Consider the following 20,461-nt stretch of genomic DNA (forward strand, 5'->3'; position numbering starts at 1 on the left):
TCCTAATCCAGAGCTGACAAACCTATATCACAGCTTTCTTCATAGATTATTTGAAATCCTGATATGCCATCTGAGACACAAGGCAGAAAACAAAAATCAGACCGTCTAAAGCAGGGGTAGTCAACCTGTGGTCCTCCAGATGTTCATGGACTACAATTCCCATGAGCCCCTGCCAGCAAATGCTGACAGTGGCTCATGGGAATTGTAGTCCATGAACATCTGGAGGACCACAGGTTGACTATCCCTGATCTAAAGGGTTAGCCAAACAACAGGAATAATATGTTGAAACAACTATCAGCAAAGCAGCCCTTAAAATTATAATACACTAGATATTAAGCCCGCTGTGGGCAAAATACAGCGGGCCCTAGCATGATGGATGGGTAGAGGGATGGGGTGAAGGAAGGAGGAAAAGGAGAAAGAGACAGAAAGACAGAAAGAAAGGGAGGAAGATAGAGACAGAAGAAGAGGGAAAGAAACAGGTAGCCAGAAAGAGGCAGATGGAAGAGAGGGAAGAAGGGAGAAAGGAAAAAACAAAAGGAATGCTGGGAGGAAGGGAAGGAGAAAGGGAATGCTGGGAGGAAGGGAGGAACAGAGTAAGGTAGGTGGCCTTGGGACCTTCTGCTGGGCCCAGGGGCAGGCTTGGCTGCCCCAGGGCCCGGCAGAAGGCTCGGGACGGGGGCGGCGGGCTTTGTGGCCTACTGCCGGGCCCAGGGGCAGGCTAGGCTGCCCCAGGGCCCGGCAGAAGGCTCGGGACGGGGGCGGCGGGCTTTGCGGCCTACTGCCGGGCCCAGGGGCAGGCTAGGCTGCCCCAGGGCCCGGCAGAAGGCTCGGGACGGGGGCGGCGGGCTTTGCGGCCTACTGCCGGGCCTAGGAGCAAGCTCGGCTGCCCCAGGGCCCGGCAGAAGGCTCGGGACTTTGGGAGTGGGCTTTGTGGCCTTCTGGCGGGCCCAAGGGCAGGTGAGCCTGCCCCAGGGCCCGGCAGAAGGCTCCCTGGGCGAGGGGAAGCCGGCCGGAGGACTTACTGCTGGGGAAGGCTTCTTCCTCTGAGCGACAACTCCCCGGCCGGCCCAGGCGAGGCTGGGCCAACCAGCCAATGGGGAGCCGCGCTTTGCGCGGCTCCCCATTGGCTGCTTGGCCCTCGAGTGACACTCGGAGGGCCCAATCAGGAGCCGCTTCGCGGCTCCTGATTGGGCCCTCCGAGTTTTTATCCCGGACAGGGCCCGCCCTAACTCCTCCCCACTTGCCCTTACTCCTTTATTCCTCCCGCTCCTCCGAAGCGGGGGGAGGGTTAAAGATAGTGCTCACTCAACACGGTCTATAGTCCTTAGATCTTTTTAAGAATTAGGGGATCCGCAAGGTCCTTTGAAAGAGCTCACTATTGCAGCCCTAACGAAACTCTATCGAAGCGGAGGCCCTTGTCTGTCCTTCCAGAAAGCTATTCCAAAGGCAGCCACCCAGAAAGCCTATAGAGACACAGAACAAACAAGACATGTTGAATGATCTTGCCACACGGGCTGGTGGAGTTTGGTCCTTCAAGTTTGTGGGCTCCAGGCTAGCAAGTCTTCATCAATCAGCACCTTGAATGGCATTCAAAATCCAATCGGCAAATAATGAATAAACGGCACAACAGGGGTAATATGTGTTTCTTACAGCGAGAACGTGATAAAAAAAATGGTATGACACATTCTGTACCCACAGAAGTCTCTGGGTAATCTTCCAGGGCAGCCCCACAAAGGGCATATACAATGGCAGAGTCTTGCAATTATTAGAGAAAGGACCAGCGTGGTCAGATTGGCAGATATGGAAATATCTTGCATGCCAGACAGTGGCCTTCACAGCACACAGAATCTGGTTGACTAAATTCTGAGGGACCAAACTGAATAATGCATGGTGCCTACAATTAGGGACAGGCAGTGCTACAGAAAACACTACTCATAGATCAGCATCTAGGAGATTTTATTGGCAAAGAAGTGAGCCTAAAAAGACAAATCCCTGATATTGTGACTCGTCAATAACTGCACTGGATGCCAATTAGGCTAACTCTGGTTACCCCAAAGGATGTTTGTTGTAAAGAGGAAGGGAAAGGTGTTTGTAAGCTGCTTTAGGATTCCTTCGGGGAGTTTAAAGCGGGATATAAAAAAACCCCAGCTGTTCTTCTTCTCTAATTTCTACACTATATGGGCATCCAAGTTTGTAGCAAGACACCATCATTATGATGAATGATTATGATATCAAACTACCCAGATGATGAAGTTCCTGCCAAGGAACTGGTCTTAGCTATGTTGCCCATGAAACATACGAGAGCATTCCCAGCTTTTGCCCAAACTGTGGACTGCTCTTCTTTTGGCACCCGAAGAGCCACTGCCTATTCAGGCTTTCAGGTTGGGTTTAAATCCTTCTGGTTCTCCAAGGCCTTCAATGCAGATTAAAATAGATGGGACTGTGGTGTGCTAATATTTTTGACTGGATTTCGAACTGCTGAGTTGCTGTTTCTCATTGTGGTTTTTGGGATTTGGTATGAGATGTTGACCAGGGTTATACTTGTACATCATTTTGAACACTTTTCTGAACTAATTACTAAATAATAAAAAAATGGCTGGGGTGTGAACACCATGGAGGCTAATAATCTTTACTCAATGAAGCTGATGGACAAATGGAAATATGTCTTTACGTTACTCGACAGGGCATTAAACTGTGAAATTTACTGCCAGTGGTCAGATGCACAGATGGCCTTCCAGAGACATTAGACAGATTCATGCTGGATTGGTCTACTAGTCATAGTGACTAATGGGAATATTTATAGTCAAAGGCAATATGCCTTTGGATACCAGAGCTAGGAGGTGACATCAGGGGAATGCCTTGGCCTGTTGGCCCTGAGAGGCAATTAACTGGCTGTTATATGACACAAAATTCTGGACTACACAGACCACTGCTCTGATCTAGCAGGGGATTCTGGATATTCCTATGAGGGAGGTCTGACATATTGCAGGAACCTCATGGGAGGAGAACATAGAAGATCCCTTTTTTTTTAGTAGGATTGCCAAACTCCATATGGGAGCTGGAGAGTTCTCAGAGTTACAACTGATCTCCAGTGCCTCTGGAGAAAACAGCTGCTAAGAAGAAGAAGAAAGAAGAAATAATAAGAAGAATTGGTTCTTATAGGCCACTTTTCTCTACCCAAAGGAGTCTCAAAGCGGCTTACAATCTCCTTCCCTTTCCTCTTCCCACAACAGACACCCTGTGAGGAGGGTGAGGCTGAGAGAGCCCTGATATTCCTGCTCGGTCAGAAGAGCTTTATCAGTGCTGTGGCGAGCCCAAGGTCACCCAGCTGGCCGTATGTGGGAGAGTGCAGAATTGAACCTGGCTCACCAGATTAGAAGTCCACACTCCTAACCACTACACCAGACTGGATCTCTGAATGTACATATTTGTGCTGCTAGATGTTCCCCATCTATCTACTAATTTCATTCCCTAATGCAGAAAAAAGAGCCTCTTGTAGCACAGCATGGTAAAGCAGCCAACTGAAGTTCTGAAGCTCTGACCATGAGGCTGGGAGTTTGATCCCAGCACCCAGCTCTAGGATGACTCAGCCTTCCATCCTTCCAAGGTCGGTAAAATGAGCACTCAGCTTGCTGGGGGGTAAAATGGTAATGACTGGGGAAGGGAATGGCAAACCACCCCATAATGAGTCTGCCATGAAAACGCTAGAGGGCGTCACCCCAAGGGTCAGACATGACTCGGTACTTGTACAGGGGATACCTTTACCTTTAATGCAGAAAAGGATCTCTTTAACTTCCTCCTACACCAACCACTGATAGCAACTGTGTAACCCCGCACAAGACTCTTTAGAAATAATAACATAAGATATCTTCTGTGAAACAACAATTATGGTTACAGTAAAGAAAACAGGCCAAAAATGCAATAAATTAAGTAAAAGGTAGAGAAAAGTAGGCAATGATAGAGCACATTAATTATCTCAGAGGGTTTAGCTCCCTAGGAACAAGCTGTCTACTAACATCTCCAAAGGATATCTACCTGCTACAGCTGGATAATCTCTCTTCATTTGAGTATTTGCAACTGCAGCTAAAATATTCAGAGGAGTGACTGCTATGTATAGACCCCCCAGGAATCAAGGTGGCCTCAATATAGCTGCGACAAAAATGCGAGTGAAATATTTCTACCAATAAGTATTATCAATTACAAGAAACCTGGAATGTATAATTAAGTACTCTGTTCCTAAGTTTATTTGTTTTGTTTAGAAATCCAGAACAAATTTGCATCTTAAGAAAGCAAATAGCTCAAGGCTATAAGGAAGTTTAACATTCCCCTTGCAGACTGCGCGGATCGTACATTCTCCATTTCCTTTCCAATTTGCTATAATACAGATATACCATAGCTACTTAAAGTCGTTCTTGACAATTGGCAGCTGGGGCCCTGAGGTCACTGCCTGGTCAACTGGCATTCTAACTCCCCTTATTACAGCGGTATCCTTTTGCTGACTCTGAGATGCAAGCGATTAAACCTCTAATATATGTTTCCTGACTTTACTCTCCTAAGTATTGCCAACCTGGCAACACTGTCTGCAGTTTAAGCTTTCTCTCTGCCCAAGATCCGGAGGTATTCTGCATGGAGCCAAATAAAACAGTTTAAAAAACAACCAGTTTAGACCGCTTTTATATTACAATCGTTGTTCTGCACTGAATATAATCTGTTGAAAAACTACATTGCAATGCTCTCTGCATGAAACAATTCATAGCCCTGCCCCATGTAGTTTTGCCAACTCTGCTTTGTTCTCGAATGCAGTCACTAATCTGCATAATTAAAGATCTTCTCTGCATGGCTAATTGATCATCTCAGACAGGCAGGAGAGAAATGAATAGGTGAAAAGCATCTTTCAGAAACAACGCTTAAAAGACGTTTAAAGCAGAGAAGAGGCAGTTCACCATGCAGAGCAAAATCAGTTTTGTGGCGTAAATTAGCTCTTCTGTGCAGAGATCAGAAAAACAACGGTGTATTTAGTGAGGTTTCATCAGCTTATCCATCATGCAGAAAAGGCCCTGCTCTAACCAATTTCTTCTTTATCCAAGATGATAGATTCAAATGGGTAGCCCTGTTGGTCTGAAGTAGCACAATAGAATCAGAGTCCAGTAGCATCTTTAAGACCAACAAAGATTTATTCAGGGCGTGAGCTTTTGAGGGCAAGCACTCTTTGTCAGACTAAGTCTGACGAAGAGTGCTTGCACTCAAGAGCTCACACCCTGAATAAATCTTTGTTGGTCTTAAAGGTGCTACTGGACTCTGATTCCTTTATCCAAGGAGAGACCATCTTATCCATCAGGCTATACACTTTTCTGAAGAGAAAACATGAAATTACAACAAGGCTACACTTCTGTGGCAGAATACAGGCAGTAGGTGCTGTGTAGGAGTGAAGAATGTGTTCTTCAGGAAAGTACTTAAGGAATCTTTTTGTTTCTAGTGAAATGGTGGTGAGTGAAAAGATTGCAGAGTTGGAAAGGAGGGCAGAAAGAACTGTAGCGGGTTTACGTGCAGAAGGCCTTTGCATGTTGAAGAGATAGCAAATGTTTATAGAACCCCATGAATTCTTCCTATTTGCCCTAGGAGTAAACTGCTATCTAAATTTCTGGAAAGCCTTTTTTTTTTTAAAACGAGTTAAAAGGGAATTTTTAACATCCAAAACAATAAAATCCTTCCCTTTTCTCCTTGCCAAGATGTGGAACAGACTTTTAAAGGGAATGTTAAGCATGGTGCTACAAATGCGTCAGAAGCTGTGTCTAAGTGAAGTCCCCAATTTTGCTTTAAAGGGAAATAAAAAAGCTTATTAGTAATTAAACTGGAGAAACTTGATGAAAGGGAGGAGGGAACACTCCAATCCTTCTGTCTCTCAGTTCTACAAGGATTCTATTTTGCTGACAAGATGCAAGCAAAATATCCCTTTTGTTCAAACGAATGTCTTTCTACCAGTTTTATTTCTAAAGCTAGTTGGGAAAAAGAACTTTTATTAGACAATAAAGGAGCTTAATGCATAGTTTTCATTGCTGGTTTGGTTCAGCAGAGGATTTCTTGCCACTGTAAAAGAAGAGGCAATGTGTTATCCTTATAAAGACCAGACAGAGCGTCTGAAAAGCAGCTAGCGCAAATGTGGTGCCAAATGTAGAAATGCACACGCCAGATTCGGAAGAGCTATGTGAGCTAAAGAAGCAAATACTTGTTTGGGGATTAGGTCTTTTGGAGCCAGCTATCTCTGCTAGCTACCTTGCAGTTCTTAGAGCATCCGTACCAACTGCAAAGACCAACTGCGGCTTTCCCCTGAGCTAGATAGCAAAACCTATTCCTTTCAGCTGCAAAACTTCTGTGGAAGCTTCCATTTCTGTATAATGCCATTCTAATCCTTCAGATGATGATATACAACCTCAGGAAACCAGAAATGTATTTATGAAACACTCAGGCACTAGTACAATCCCCCCCCCCCACTTTCCCCTCCTGTTTCTATTGCAAACTGATTATAATGGCCAGTCCATTTCTGCTGCTAACCATTCTGTCTCCTAAGCACATTCTTTTCCTATACCAGTTGGTGGTGGCGGTGGAGGAGGAGGTGAAAAAGTGTCACCAAGGCAAAAGTGATTTATGGCGACCCCATAGGGTAGCCTTTCTCAACCTTCTTACTGTTGAGAAACCGCTGAAACATTCTTCAGGCTTTGAGAAATACCAGAAGTGATGTCATCAGGCCACACTCTCCTGCCACGCCCCTGGAAGTCACATGTCACCAGAAGTGACATCAGCAAGATTTGTATGGCTGGTGTCCCTCCCCTTCCCACCCATTCCAGGCCCATCATTGACTTTGTTTTTTTTACCACATTTGGTCATATCACCCCATTAAAAATTTTTAAAATATATATAAAAAACTAATTAGCTTTCCACGCAATCAGTGAAACCCTTCTGGGGCTATCATGAAACCCTGGTTGAGAAATCCTGCCAGAGGATTATCAAGGCAGGAGATGGTCAGAGGTGGTTAGCCATTGCCTGCCTTCTTGTCACAACCCAAGTTTCCTTTGGAGGTCACCCATCCACATACCAGCTGGGATTGACCCCGCTTAGCTTCTCTGACGTGTCCAGGCTGACCTGGTGGCAGCTGAATTAACTGGTGGCAGCTGACCGAAAACAGATTTTCAGGACTGTGCCCCAACTTTTATTCATGAAGCAAACAGAAGATTTTGGAGGAGCAGCTCAGTTTCCCCCAGATTCTAGAATCAGATTGCTGCCTACTCAAGTGACATTTTTAGTCTCCGAACTGAGCCCTCAATCTGCATACAGTGAGGCATTATCTATTTTCCATTCCTTCAGTTTACCAGGAATTCCATTAACTGTAAAATTACTGTCACTTTTCTGTCTGAAAATGGATTAGCACCATGTTTAAATCCTTACTAAATACAAGTTCCCCATCCCTGAATTCTAAAATATCATTCATTAAAGCTTCATAAGATTAAATTGAACCAGTATTAAGACTGAACAGTCCCTGTTGTAATACAGTATCTAAAATTGTTTTGATTGTTATGTTTCCCATTATGATCAGATAGTCCCTGTCGGAATTCTCATTCTAATTTAGCACTTAAAAACACAGAAACACCTCAGGCTTCAGAATTAGCAACTGATGAATAACTAATAAAAGGCCGTTGGAAAACCTTTTCTAGTAAATTTAAGTCTCATTGGAGAGAATGCATTTTTACCATTTATTTTAATTTATTTATTTATTATTGTATTTATATAATATAATGCAAGTCAAGTCTCTCTGCTACTGGAATTTGATGATACCCGCCACCGGTCACTATGCAATAAATATATATATTTCCCATTCTGCTGCCAGGTCTGGGCATTGCTTTGTCTGAATTTTATCCTGTTTCAGATGGGCCGGGTTGTATTCTGTCAGATCCCCGCCTCCCTGGGACATCTGCATGTATTATTAATCAACCAGAATGCTGTACTTTGTTGCAGGCAAAAAGGGGTTATGCCGATTGTTGTTTTGCTGCTAATTTGAGATCAAAAGTTAGATCCCTCCCCCAAATTGCAAGCGAAAGCAAAAAAGTTATTTGTATGATAATTAACTACCTATTATGTTTGCCTGTGTATTTTTAAATGGTTTTTATCTCTCATTAGATCGCTGATGCAACGGAACAATTCACACACTACTGCTCCTGAATAATATATAAACGTTGAATATAAAATGCAATACAATAGAACAATTACTGGCGGGCTGGCTAGCTATGCAACATAGATATCACAGTTAGCTACTAATTGCCGGGGGGGGGGCAGTGGTTCTGACTTCTCTGCAAAGCATCATTGACTCCTGAATTGCTGGCACTTTCCTCTGGACCATCTGCTATTTTGCATTGGCCGAGACAGGATATTGTTTAACACAAATGTATGTCACCACCTGTCTCCTTATGACCCCCCCCACCGGGCGCTTCTCTCTGTGGGCTTGAATCTACTGGTGGTCCTCGGCCCACGGGAGGTACAGCGGGCCTAGACCAGGGCCAGAGCCTTTTCGGTCCTCTCCCCAACCTGGTGGAATGAGCACCCAGAAGAGCTGAGGGCCTTGATGGAGCTATCACAGTTCTGTAGGGCCCGCAAGACAGAGCTCTTCTGCCAGGCATTCGGTTGAAACCAAGCTATGGAAGAAACAGGTCCCTCCTCCAGAATCCCCCCAGATGCCCTGACCATTTTGGGCAGGAAATGCCTCCTCCCAAGGCGGTGAGTGGTGTGTCCTGGGAGTGGACTGGTGAGTTGGGAGGGAATAGATTATGCTGCTAGAGATTGTAACTTTATTGTTGTTTTTATTGGGTTTTATTGTAAACCGCTATGAGCCGGCGTGGCCCGGGAATGTTGTTCAACAAATAAAATAAATAAATAAATATCACACAACAGTTCAAGTGTCGTGTGCGATTCTGTGGCAGATGACACGTTGCTGTCACTCGAGTAGCACTGCAGCTGCAGTCTTCCCATAGGCCACCGCTGGCAGTGTTGAGAAGGGGCCAACATTTGCACATCTGCAGTTACTCAAATTAAATAACACACAGCTTGAGATTTATAGATGACTGTTGACAGTTTTGTCACAGCCCCCCCTCTTTTAATTAGCTGTGTTTTCTCTTAAATAAAAAAATTGGTCTTGTTCATGGGGCAAAACCCCCAGTTTAAACCTGCCTGTTCATTGATCTCAGAATGTGAAACTTCTGTTTGTCTCTTGGTTACCAGAAGATGCCAGGTTCTATGGTATGCTAATAAACAATAGGCTTGGCTCAAAGACTCTTCCTTTTTTGGACAGACAATCCCCAGGGCTCCATACAGGTATCACAAATACACTGGTTTGTTCTTACGATGGGCATAAACATGGTTAAACGTCAGACTTGTGGTTTCCTTCCTCCCCCTCCATGAATCATGTTGAGATAGGAGATAGAAGTCTACAATAATGCCTATTAGCCATGATGTCCAAATGGATCTTCGTCTCTGAAAGAAGTGTTCTTGCACAGGGAAGCTTATACCTTGAATAACACTTGGTAGGTCTTAAAAGTGACTCTGGACTCAAACTTTTGTTTTTATATTAAAAAACATATTTTTGCAACATTTGCAAGGTATAAGAAAGAACCTTTAGAATTTCCTTGTTTATTCTTTATCAAATTTGATCTTCCTTTTAGATGGCAAAAGGCAGCAACATAGAAAAAAAAACATTCTATTACTGAGAAATGTGAATATAAAAAACAAACAAACTAAAAAGGTCCAAATGGCTTGCAGCATCTTTTTTAGTTCAAGGTGGAGTCTAGCTCTGCTACTTCTTCCAGATGGAGAAGCAGGATCTGAATGGTTAGACATGACTGAGTAGTTACAGAAGGCTCATAGAAGAGCTCCATTCAAGCAACTGACCAACCAGTAACAGGCTTAGGATCCAGTTTACATGTCCCTGCATATATTGTATATTAAATATCAACATTGCATTACTGAAAGCTTAAAAAAAAAAATGTAAGGATGCCGCTCCAAAACTACAAGACTCCCTTGCTCTCCACATGTGGCACAAGTCTCTCATCTATTTCCCTCTCCCTACTCCAAATCATTAACAGGCAGAAAGAGATGCTCAACACAATGGCACAGAAAAGAATGGGAAATTCCGTACGGACTCCCATTTCCGGCAGGAGTGGATTTCTTATAAAATTTGGTGTCACTCTAAATTAAGAACCTGACTTCCATTTCATGCCATCACTAAGAGTGTCCATAAAAATACTGGGGACGGGGCAGGGATTCCAGTATCACTTTGCCCCCAAAATCTCTCAAATTCACATCTACCTATCATATCTGAATAAGTCTTCCCTCCAAGCATAGGCCTGCCAGAACTCATGAGATCCAGCTTGGTGTAGTGATTAGGACTAGGAGCTTCCAATCTGGCAAACCTGATTGGATTTCCTGCTCCTCCCCCAGATGAAGCCAGCTGGGAGATCTTGGGCTCGCCACAGCACTGATAGAGCAGTTCTGCCCGAACAGTAATATCAGGGCTCTCTCAGCCTCACCTACTTCCCACCAGCCTGGCAACCCTACCCAAGGACATAATACATATTTTTCTCCTTCATCTTAACAATGACCATGCACATTAGAGGTTAGGTTGACAAAAATTGCCTGGCTGGTGATTTGAATATGAGACTGTATAGTAACATGGGATCAATAGCCAATCAAAGTTCAGGGAACACAATAGCCTAAAGTTCAGTATAAGCCTTGAGAGATACCAGAGAAATTCCATTGGGGAGATTTACTAAAATGATGACTGAGCACTGGCCAATGAAAAACTGGCGCAAGAGGTCTTTTGAGATTAAATAGCTGCATTGTTGTTTCTTTCTTACTCCGATGAAATTCAAATCTAACCCACGCCGCTCTCATTGTTTTATATCTTGACGTTCATTCCAGACAAACGTAAATTGGAGAGGTCCTGCTCGAAGTTCAGCGCTGTTGCCAGGCAACAGCAAATGTTATATTTATATTTTTAAACTCCTCGTTTCCAGCACAGGAGAACGATGGACACGGAAGGCTAACAAAGGTCCTGAAAAATGTGATTGTTATGTGAAAACCGATGAGTGTTTACAGTACGCATTATAAGATAACTTCCTGCAAGCTCTATGTGTTTTTTAAAATCTGCCCAGCAGTGACAGTTAGCAACAATCACACGGGCATTCACAGCATTCGTCGGATTGGTTCGCAGGCATGCTTGGAAAATGACAGGCAGCAGGGCAGTAAGATTGCTCCTCTCCAGCCCTGCTCATGGGCATCAAAGAACGTGGGACTGTTTCTCTGCCATTGTCCCTGGAGATTCCAGCCCAGTCCTGGGAGCAAAGGGTCACAGTGATGTCTCTGCCAACACAGTATCATGACACTGCAAACCAACATGGACCACTGAGTTGGTGTAGCCATCCTGGTTGGAGGGAGCTGCTCTGCTTGTAACAGACACAGCTGTTAACTGGAGTGGTAGGTGGGGGACATGTCAACTCCCCACTTCAACACTATGGAACAAATGAAATAACGGGCTTGATCTTAGTAACATCAGCTTCTCTAAATCACACTTATGGCTGCTCCCGACATTGGCTTTCCATACAGCGTTCTGAAAAGTCCATGTCTCTCGGTGTGCCCCCAAAAGAGTACGAAGATTTAGTAATTGAAATTTGCTCAGCATCCCCAGCCCCAAAGAGGTGAAATTGGGCTCCACCAAGGCCAGGCTGTTTTCAGCCAGATGACATCAGGGCCTGAGACCTTACCCAGGGCCTTCAAGACAGAGATTTCACCAGGCCTACAGTTGAGGCCAGAGTCAACATCGAGAAGCTGCTGGCCTCCCTGCCCAAAGTATGCAACATCTTAAGCACTCCATATGGTCCCCCTGCCAAAAGTCTTAGTATTTTGTAAGAAGAGAGGCCACGTTTTTTTTTGTAATTGGACATGTAGCCTTAAAAAATAATTTTAGGTTTTAAATTGTATTATATGTGGGGAGAGGAAGGCAATTGTAAGCGCCTTTGGGTAGTAAAAGGGGGGGATAAAAAAATAGCTCTGCTTCTAATATCAGAAACAGGATGCGTGTTCTGGCATGAGGGTTGCCTGGGGATAATGTGACTGCCTGGTTGACATATGGAACAGTGAATAATACTGCAGTTTCATATTTTAAATCCTGCTTGCTCAGGAATGTCACTATAGGTCTGTTCCTATACGTATAGTTATCAGTGGTGGTAGGAGTAAAATACAAAAAAAACTAGTGTCATACAAATCATGATGCCACTTTCACAGAAAACTCAGAACTGACGTCATGTCGCTCTAGGAATTACTGGAAACTATGGTATTCTCCCAGTGATTCCTAGAGTGACGTGACATTAGTTCCAGGTTTCCACAGAAGTGCCATCATAGTGCATGCAATTAATCACTCAATATTTTATTTATACATTGCCTTTTCCTGGTTGGCTCAGGGCGGTTGGCAACAGACTTAAACACAATTATTAACACTAAATAAATACATTTTAACATGAATATGAAAACCACCTCTTCTTAGGATTTAACCCTATGAGGGTTGAACAGCACTTGTAGGGGTTTTCTGTCTGCAGATGGATTTTCAGGCAGGGTGGCTGGCATCCCAGGGTATTATTTCCTGGCCTCAACCATAGACATGGGTGTAAACTGCACGGAGCTTTTATTCCAACCTCAGATCGATTCAGTCCCTGCCCTCTACACAAAATGCGATTTCTGGTTGGATTTGGGGCGATTTAAATTTTCCTTCTGCAGCAAGAAGTATTGATCCGGAGTGACCCTACCTTTACTGTGCGATATCTTCGAGTGCTTTTAGGCCTGAATATATTATAAAATCGCATTGTTTTGAATCTGGGCTCTCTTCCATGGTAGAGGACCCGTGATTGGCTACAGGTGGTCATGTGACAAGCCTGCCTCAAAGGAGAAGCCCCTAATTTCTCTCTGTCGGCCTTGGATTTTTTTTTTGTGTGTGCCTTCTTCGCCCCCCCCCCTCAAGAAAAGAAAGGATTTTTTCCTCCCTCCTCTGACTTCTTGGATCCTCTCCCCCTTCAAGAAAACAAAGAAAGAGTCTCCATTTGCCTCCCCCCCCTCTTCTGAGCCTCCCTAACCACGTGCAGAAGATTTTCCTGTTTCAATGGGGAGGGAGGGGGGAAGAGGAAGACCCGAGTTCAAAGCGATCTGAATTCAACAGGATTGACAATGGAATATACAAAGTAAGTGCAGACTCTGCCCTGGTGGAACTGCTCCATTTGACAGGTCCTCCAGAATTGTTTAAGATCCCGGAAGGCCCTGATCTTTTCAGGCACAGCATTTCACCAGGCTGGGGCCAGGGCCAAAAAAGCCCTGCCCCTAGTTGAGGTGAAATTTATCTCTTTGTGGCAGGGGATTCTGAGCAGATTTTGACTGCATGATCTTAATGCTATCCTTGACATGTCTACCCATCCACAGGACCTCTTTCTAAGCTGGATTCAACTTCACCCGATCCCACTTGATGTAATCAACCGTGGCCTCCAGGCAGCCGGCCAAAGAATCTAGGGTGTCAATGGATGATTGTCCATCAACAGAAATACAACTCTCCTCTCCCCAAGTTCACTTCCCAAAGCTCCTGCCAGTTACTAGTTGGCAGATCCCGTTGAAATGCAAGGAAAGCTGGATGCAAATTTCAAATAAACACTGCAAAGGAATGAACATTCTCAAACTTGTAAAAGAAAAAAAAGACTTGGCTCATGACAACCGTTCATATTCACGCCAGTTAAGAACAGTCTGGGTTTTTTTTAGGGGGAGGGGAGCTCAGTGTGAGTATTGTAGGGGGCCAATCTGTTAATTTCCATTGGATAAATCCATTATTCATATGGTTATAAAAAGCAGAGGAATTATCTTTAAAACAAGTAATTACTTCAGTTTCACAGCTCACTGGCTGCTTGTTTAGAAAGGCGGTTGCTTGGGTCGTGGCTTCCTCCCCCCACCCCTCCCCAAACAAGCATGAGTTGTTTACAAAAGTAGCATTAATCACATATATGCGAAGAGAGGGCATTTTAAGATTAAGTTCTCCAGCGGGCTCAAAGACCTCTGCTCACTTGGCTTTAGAACAGGCTGCAGATAAAAGGCAGCATATTCTGCAAACACAGTATTTGCATAGTTGCTTTGATCTACAAAGACCAATCCAAGCACAGAAACACGTCTTGCTTGCAAGGAGCCTGCTCAGTGCAAAGAGATAGAAACTGGTGCCAATCGCTGCTGCTAAGTGCTAAGGCAGAAATTATCAAACATTAGCAATTCAAAGATTCATATTTTTAAGACCTCCCCAGACCTTTGCCAGTGTGGTGTAGCAGTTAAAAGAGGCAGACTGTAATTTGGAAAACTGGGTTTGATTCCCTACTTCTCCTCCATATGCAGCCAGCTGAGTGACCTTGGGCCAGTCACAGTTCTCTAAGAACCCTCACAAGGTGACTGCTGTGGGGAGAGTGAGACTCCTTTGGGGAGTGAAAAGGGGAGTGAACAGTTCTTCTTCTTGCCATCTCCACTGTTGGTATAGACTATGCACCAGAAAAATCAATAATGCTCAGCATGGTCAGTAGCAAAAGGAAATGTGGTCGCCAAAGGATCCGCTGTTTCGACACGATCAAAGCCAATACAGGGATGACCATAAACCAAGTAAAAGAAGCAGTCAGAGAAAGGGGTGCATGGCGAAGACTTTCCTACAGAATTTTGGAGGGTTGGACACAGCTGAATGGATAACATCATCATGCATCAGACAGCCCATTTTCCAAAGCATGTCCATGTGTGCAACCTCTTCAAAGTAGCACACAGAAATAGGAAAGAAGCTGTCACTTTAGTAAACAATGTCTTCAAAATACAGCCTTTTATCACTTAGTTATTTTCTTTTGTAAACCACAGGCATCTGGGGGGGGGGGTAAAAGAATCCCAGGGTTCGCATTTATAGCTGTTTGGGGTCCCCCCCCAGTCCAGAAGTCTGAATAGCTAGCTTAGCCTGAGCTTGTAAGAAGCTGGAAACTAAACAGGGTCAGCCATGGTTAGTACTTGCATGGAGGATCACCAAGGGTTCTTTGCTCACACCCAAAGCATAGGTCGTCTTCTTCTTTTTTAGTCCAGACAATTCCAATGGGACTAGTTGGGCTAGATTTTTAAAGCAGACAATTTAAGTGTATTTGATACACCGGGGTAAAAAAAATACTGTTAGGTTTTTCCCCCCTTTCAAGAATATCTGTTCTACCGAAAGGTTGGCTCTAGAGAGATACGGCCCCTTCTTCATTTCACAGAAACATGACTGATAATATTCTGCAGAAGTGGGGGAAATTGTTAATGATGCAAAACAGGCGAAGTAGAAATTTAAACAACAACAAAACTGCTTTGTGCGAAAACGTGCACCAGGGCTTTGGGGGTTTGCTTATGTCAGCCATTAAAAACAAATTGTTTGTGAGGGTCAATGGAATTTGACTTGCGATAGTGGATATGCCCCAAATACAATATATAAGTTTTTTTTCATACTATTGCCATAAACAATAAACATCTGCTTGAAAATGTTAAGTGTCCGCAGTATACAAAGGAATTACCACTTGCTAATGCCATAATGCTTACATTAAAATCTTCATATTATACATTCTCAGTGAGCAAAACGTTGTCTTAAATCACCCATTTCAAAAGAAAAGAAATTCCATATTTTCTATTACTTAGAATACTTTCTATTACAAAATAAAACCATTATTTTGAGCATATGAAAATGTATGCAGATTTACAGTGTAACCTTAGGTAGCGTTTATGCATTTCCAAATCCCCTCAGATCAATGGTAGGGGAAAAACCTGTTTAGGATTGTACAGTTAATCCATTTATCAACCACACAATTAATTTACAAAGGTTACTTTATTTGCACTACATTCTTAGTTCAAGTAGGTATTCTATAAAACTGGAACTCAAGCTCCAATCAAATTCTGATTTCTGGGGATTAACTACAAATTGCCAGTTTCAGGTGGGGATTTGGAGCATGACGGCAAAAGTCGATCCCAGAATGGCTATTCCACGTGTACTTTAAAACCTTACTTGGTTATGGATTTTGAAAACACCATTTGCAGAGACAGGATCCATCTCTTTGCCAATTGTACCCCACATTACTTTGCATTTCCCGATATCTGTTCTGATGCTCTTCATCCATCACCATCTTTGCCAATTTCAGCACAAACCCTGCTGTGACATGCAGGGCAACTCCTTTTAGGAACTCTGCTTCCTCTCCAGTTGCTTGATTTCTGTCTGAAGCAAAATTTCTATCATTCCTTCCACCAGTTTTTAACCACTTTCCCCACAAAACTTCAGTGGGTATTCTAGCTGCTTTATATTCTAGAGTACTCAAATGCCCATGGAAGAACATTACATAACCTTTCAGAATGCAGCTGCTAGGGTCCTCATGTGATCATCTTGGAGGGCCCATACCCAGCCAGTGCTGAGGCAGCTGCATTGCTTACCAATTAGCTTTCAGATCACGTTTAAGATTTGGGTTCTTACCTTTAAGGCCATCCATGGCCTGGGCCCTGCATATCTGAGGGACAGTTTGTCTTCTTATGCCATCTGCAGAGCTATTTGCTCTGTGGGCTTGAATCTGTTGGTAGTCCCTGGCCCCCAGGAGGCATGCCTGGCCTCAAACAGGGCCAGGGCCAGGGCCAGGGCCAGGGCCAGGGCCAGGGCCAGGGCCAGGGCCAGGGCCAGGGCCAGGGCCAGGGCCAGGGCCAGGGCCAGGGCCAGGGCCAGGGCCAGGGCCAGGGCCAAGGCCTTTTCAGTCCTGGCCTCAACCTGGTGGAATGAGCTCCCGGAAGAGCTAAGGGCCCTGACGGAACTACCTCAGTTCTGCAGGGTCTGTATGATGGAGCTCTTCCACCAGGCATTTGGTTGAGGCCAGACTAAGAAGATTGGGTCCCTCCCTATATAGGCCCTATTTGCCAGTCTTCTGGGCAGGAGTTACCCCTCGATATGGCGGTTGGGGGCTGTGGGTGGCTGCAGTCGGGTGTGTAAAGAAGGGAGGGGAAGATTAGACTAGTTTTATCGCCACTGCATGGGACAGTATATTTTTCTTCTGTTTAATGCTATTTTATCATTTTACGGTAAACTGCCATGAGCCGCCATGGTTTGGGAGTGACGGTCAACAAATTACTTGGGGCAGTTTCAGCTAGTATGTGTGCATTTGTTTTAAGCAACGGATTGAATTTGTTGACAATGAAATTCAGGCTTCATAGGTAAATGTAATACAGGCATATTTCTTCCTGTATAACAACTGATTTATTTGATTGCTTACCTTATTTACCTTTTATCTCATCCATCTCTTTTGGTTATGGGGTATGTTTTTGTATTTTGAGATTTGTAGTTTTTTTTAAACAATACATCAATATTTTAAACGAACAATCCAAGCAATATTCAAGGAAAGACTGATGAGCACTTACTGGTAAGTTGTTGGACTGACGTTGATGCGGCGTGGATGGCTTCCCGACTCAAACTTGCTTGCTAGAGTGACGTTGTTACCAAAAAGACAGTATCGTGGCATTCTTACCCCAACGACTCCTGCCAGAACAGATCCTGAGTGAATCCCTATCCTCATCTGGTGAAAGAAAAAAGGAAAGAAAAGTCCTGTTAATGTGCTATGGGGCCCCTGCCCAACTTCCCTTCTTCAGAGGCAAGATTTCCTCTCCGTTTCTCTTCCCCTAACTGAGCCACCCTAGTAATGTGTTTCTTCTTTCCTGAAGAACTCTGTGTCTCACCCGATCACAGTATAATACTGTGGTTGTTTACTTGGCCCAAGAACCTGAGGGAAGGACTGGGAGCCCTCTTTAACTTAAATGGCACTCAATATGCTTTTTATTTTGGTAAATTGACAAAACATTTTATTTAACATAGAGGGGAAAGGTCAGGTGAAATCAGGGGTAAAATTTCTGAGGTAACAATTAGATAACTCTGAGGTAAAATCAGAGGACACATTTAGCATGCTTCAAAATGACTGATTTCATTTGACAATCAACAGTCATTTTTATATAAGCAACTAAGGAGGAGCTAGGGACTTCAGAAATGGTGGCAACCATGTCACTCCCCACAATACAGCCTTTTTCTTTTGTTACAATGTTATGATGTTATAACATTACTCCACATGCACAAAAAGATGACGTTCTGTCCATGACAAAATGGCTGCTCAACTCCTTTTCAAAGGAAGTGTGGAAAATATGGGGAGAGTCAGATCCGAATTCAAGAACGTCCCACCAGAACAGGTGATGCAATGCTAGCGATTCAACATGCCACAAAACAGTGGCAACATTGAGGTATGGAAAATGTCAGTGACTTAAATATTTATGTTTTCTCCAAACACTTCAGTACACTTTGAGTCATCTCTAACTCTTGGTTTTCAGAAGACTGAAACATAGTTTCTAATACCCAAAAACCTTCTCTTGAAACACCATTACAAGTCTTGAGATTTTAACTGACTCTTAAGGTCTCTAAAGGCAGTTTCTAATCACACCAGACTAGGGATCTCTGTACTTTTCAGAGCGAATTCCCTGTTGAGACTGGGTAGGAAAATTCCTTCTCACTTTAGAAGATCTTGATTCAAATGAGAATATCCATCTAACCACCTACTCATCCTTGCCAACTTTCCCCACTTCTCCTGTCTGTGTTAAACTGCCCTCAATCATGGCAGAATTCCAAAACTGTCGGTATGTGACTCTTCTCAGCGAGAGCTAAAATCAGACTGAATCTTCCTCAGCATCCAGCTCAGTAGTCTTTCTCTGATCAGCTGATACTAATTAATCAGATATCTTGGAACAGCCTGTCATTCAAGGCTCCCTGATTCCCCTTACCTGTTTTCACAGCACTTCCAAGCTGTGACTCTTCTGTTACCACTCTAAGTAATTTAGCCCTCTGGACACTTGTAAGAACCCATATATTAGCTTTTATTAAGTTTATAACACAAATTATATATTTTTTTCTGTTTTATTTTCTCATGAACAATTGGGGTGGTGGAAATTAGTAGCTAGTATGACAAGATACCTAGGTATGGAACTCATGGCTAAGTAGGATCAGCACTGCCTGAAGACATTGAAATCTGTGGACTTTGGGGATGAGATACAAGTATCTGATCCCTGAAAGAGACACCTAACACAAGTGTTTGTAGTTCCTCTTTGCAGACTGGGATCCTTTTATGTTTATTTCCTGCACTTATACATCACAGTTCTTAAGTCATTAGGTTTCCAGTGAGATGTCTTCTCACATGGGATTCAATAGCTCTGCAGCTGGGCTGAGACACACTGAAGAAGCAGAGGAACCAACTTATGGCCCTCTAGGCTGTTCCTGGTTAAAGAGAAACCACCCAGCCCACTGTCACTTTTCCAACCTCAGCTGAAATGAGAATCTGGCAACCATTCAGCCTACCTATGTTCTTGTCACTGTCAAGGATGAAAACACTTTACACTGAACTGGAAGGTGGGGGGTGGAATTGGAAAGCCATCTGAAGGGCTGTCAACGTGAATGGTTATAAAGAGGAATTAGGTTTTGGATATGCTTCAACGGCTGTGTTTCATTGGCCTAGGAAACAGTTTTCAAGAATAGGAAATACTTTTCACTTAGCCTGCTTCAGACTAGAAGAGACATTTTCCTCAGCAACCTCTGGCCAGGCTCTTTTGCGTCTGTCACTTGAACTGTCTGCTCTGCCAGATCCCATTCGGAGCTGCAACCGCTTTCTGTTTGTGGCACGCAAAGGTCAGAATTGCATGGCCTGATCTGCTGAGGGGAAACCACTTTCCGTCAGGAGATTGCATTGCGTTGGCCCTTATAAATTTTTAAAAGGATCAGGAAGTAACTGGACTCCTCTCTTTATTGGTACAACTGGTCTTCTCTGATGTTCTTTCCCTCATCTAGATATCAGTAATGGTACAAAGGCTGAATCTCCATTTGAGATATAAGCCTAGAATTATAGAGTTGGAAGGGGCCACACAAGGCATCGAGTTCAATGCAGGATCAGCCTAAAGCAGGGGTAGTCAACCTGTGGTCCTCCAGATGTTCATGGACTACAATTCCCATGAGCCCCTGCCAGCGTTTGCTGGCAGGGGCTCATGGGAATTGTAGTCCATGGACATCTGGAGGACCACAGGTTGACTACACCTGGCCTAAAGCATCCAGGAGAAGAATCTGTCCAACTGCTGCTTGAAGACTGCCAGTGAAGGGGAGTTCACTACCTCCTTAAGCAGTTGATTCCACAGCTGAATTATGCAGTGAAATTGTTTCCCCTGATATCTACCCAATCTCGTTCCCCATGTTGTTTAAACCCATTACTGCGAGTCCTATCCTCTCCTGCCAACAAGAACCTTTCCCTGGCCTCCTCTCCTGCCAACAAGAACCTTTCAAATACTTAAAGAG

At 43.9% G+C, this 20,461-nt stretch overlaps 1 protein-coding gene across 2 annotated transcripts in view; it reads right to left on the reverse strand.

Moving 5' to 3' along the window:
• Positions 1-20,461, reverse strand: part of GUCY1A2 (guanylate cyclase 1 soluble subunit alpha 2) — a 205,551-nt gene that overhangs the window by 24,102 nt on the left and 160,988 nt on the right. For both annotated transcript variants that reach the window (XM_077341568.1, XM_077341569.1), the window contains one exon: positions 17,506-17,660. In XM_077341568.1, coding sequence (XP_077197683.1) covers positions 17,506-17,660 — 155 coding nt within the window. The remainder of the gene's footprint in view (positions 1-17,505; positions 17,661-20,461) is intronic.

The sequence above is a fragment of the Paroedura picta genome, chromosome 6, assembly GCF_049243985.1.
Source record: "Paroedura picta isolate Pp20150507F chromosome 6, Ppicta_v3.0, whole genome shotgun sequence".
Classification (NCBI taxonomy): Eukaryota; Metazoa; Chordata; class Lepidosauria; order Squamata; family Gekkonidae; genus Paroedura; species Paroedura picta.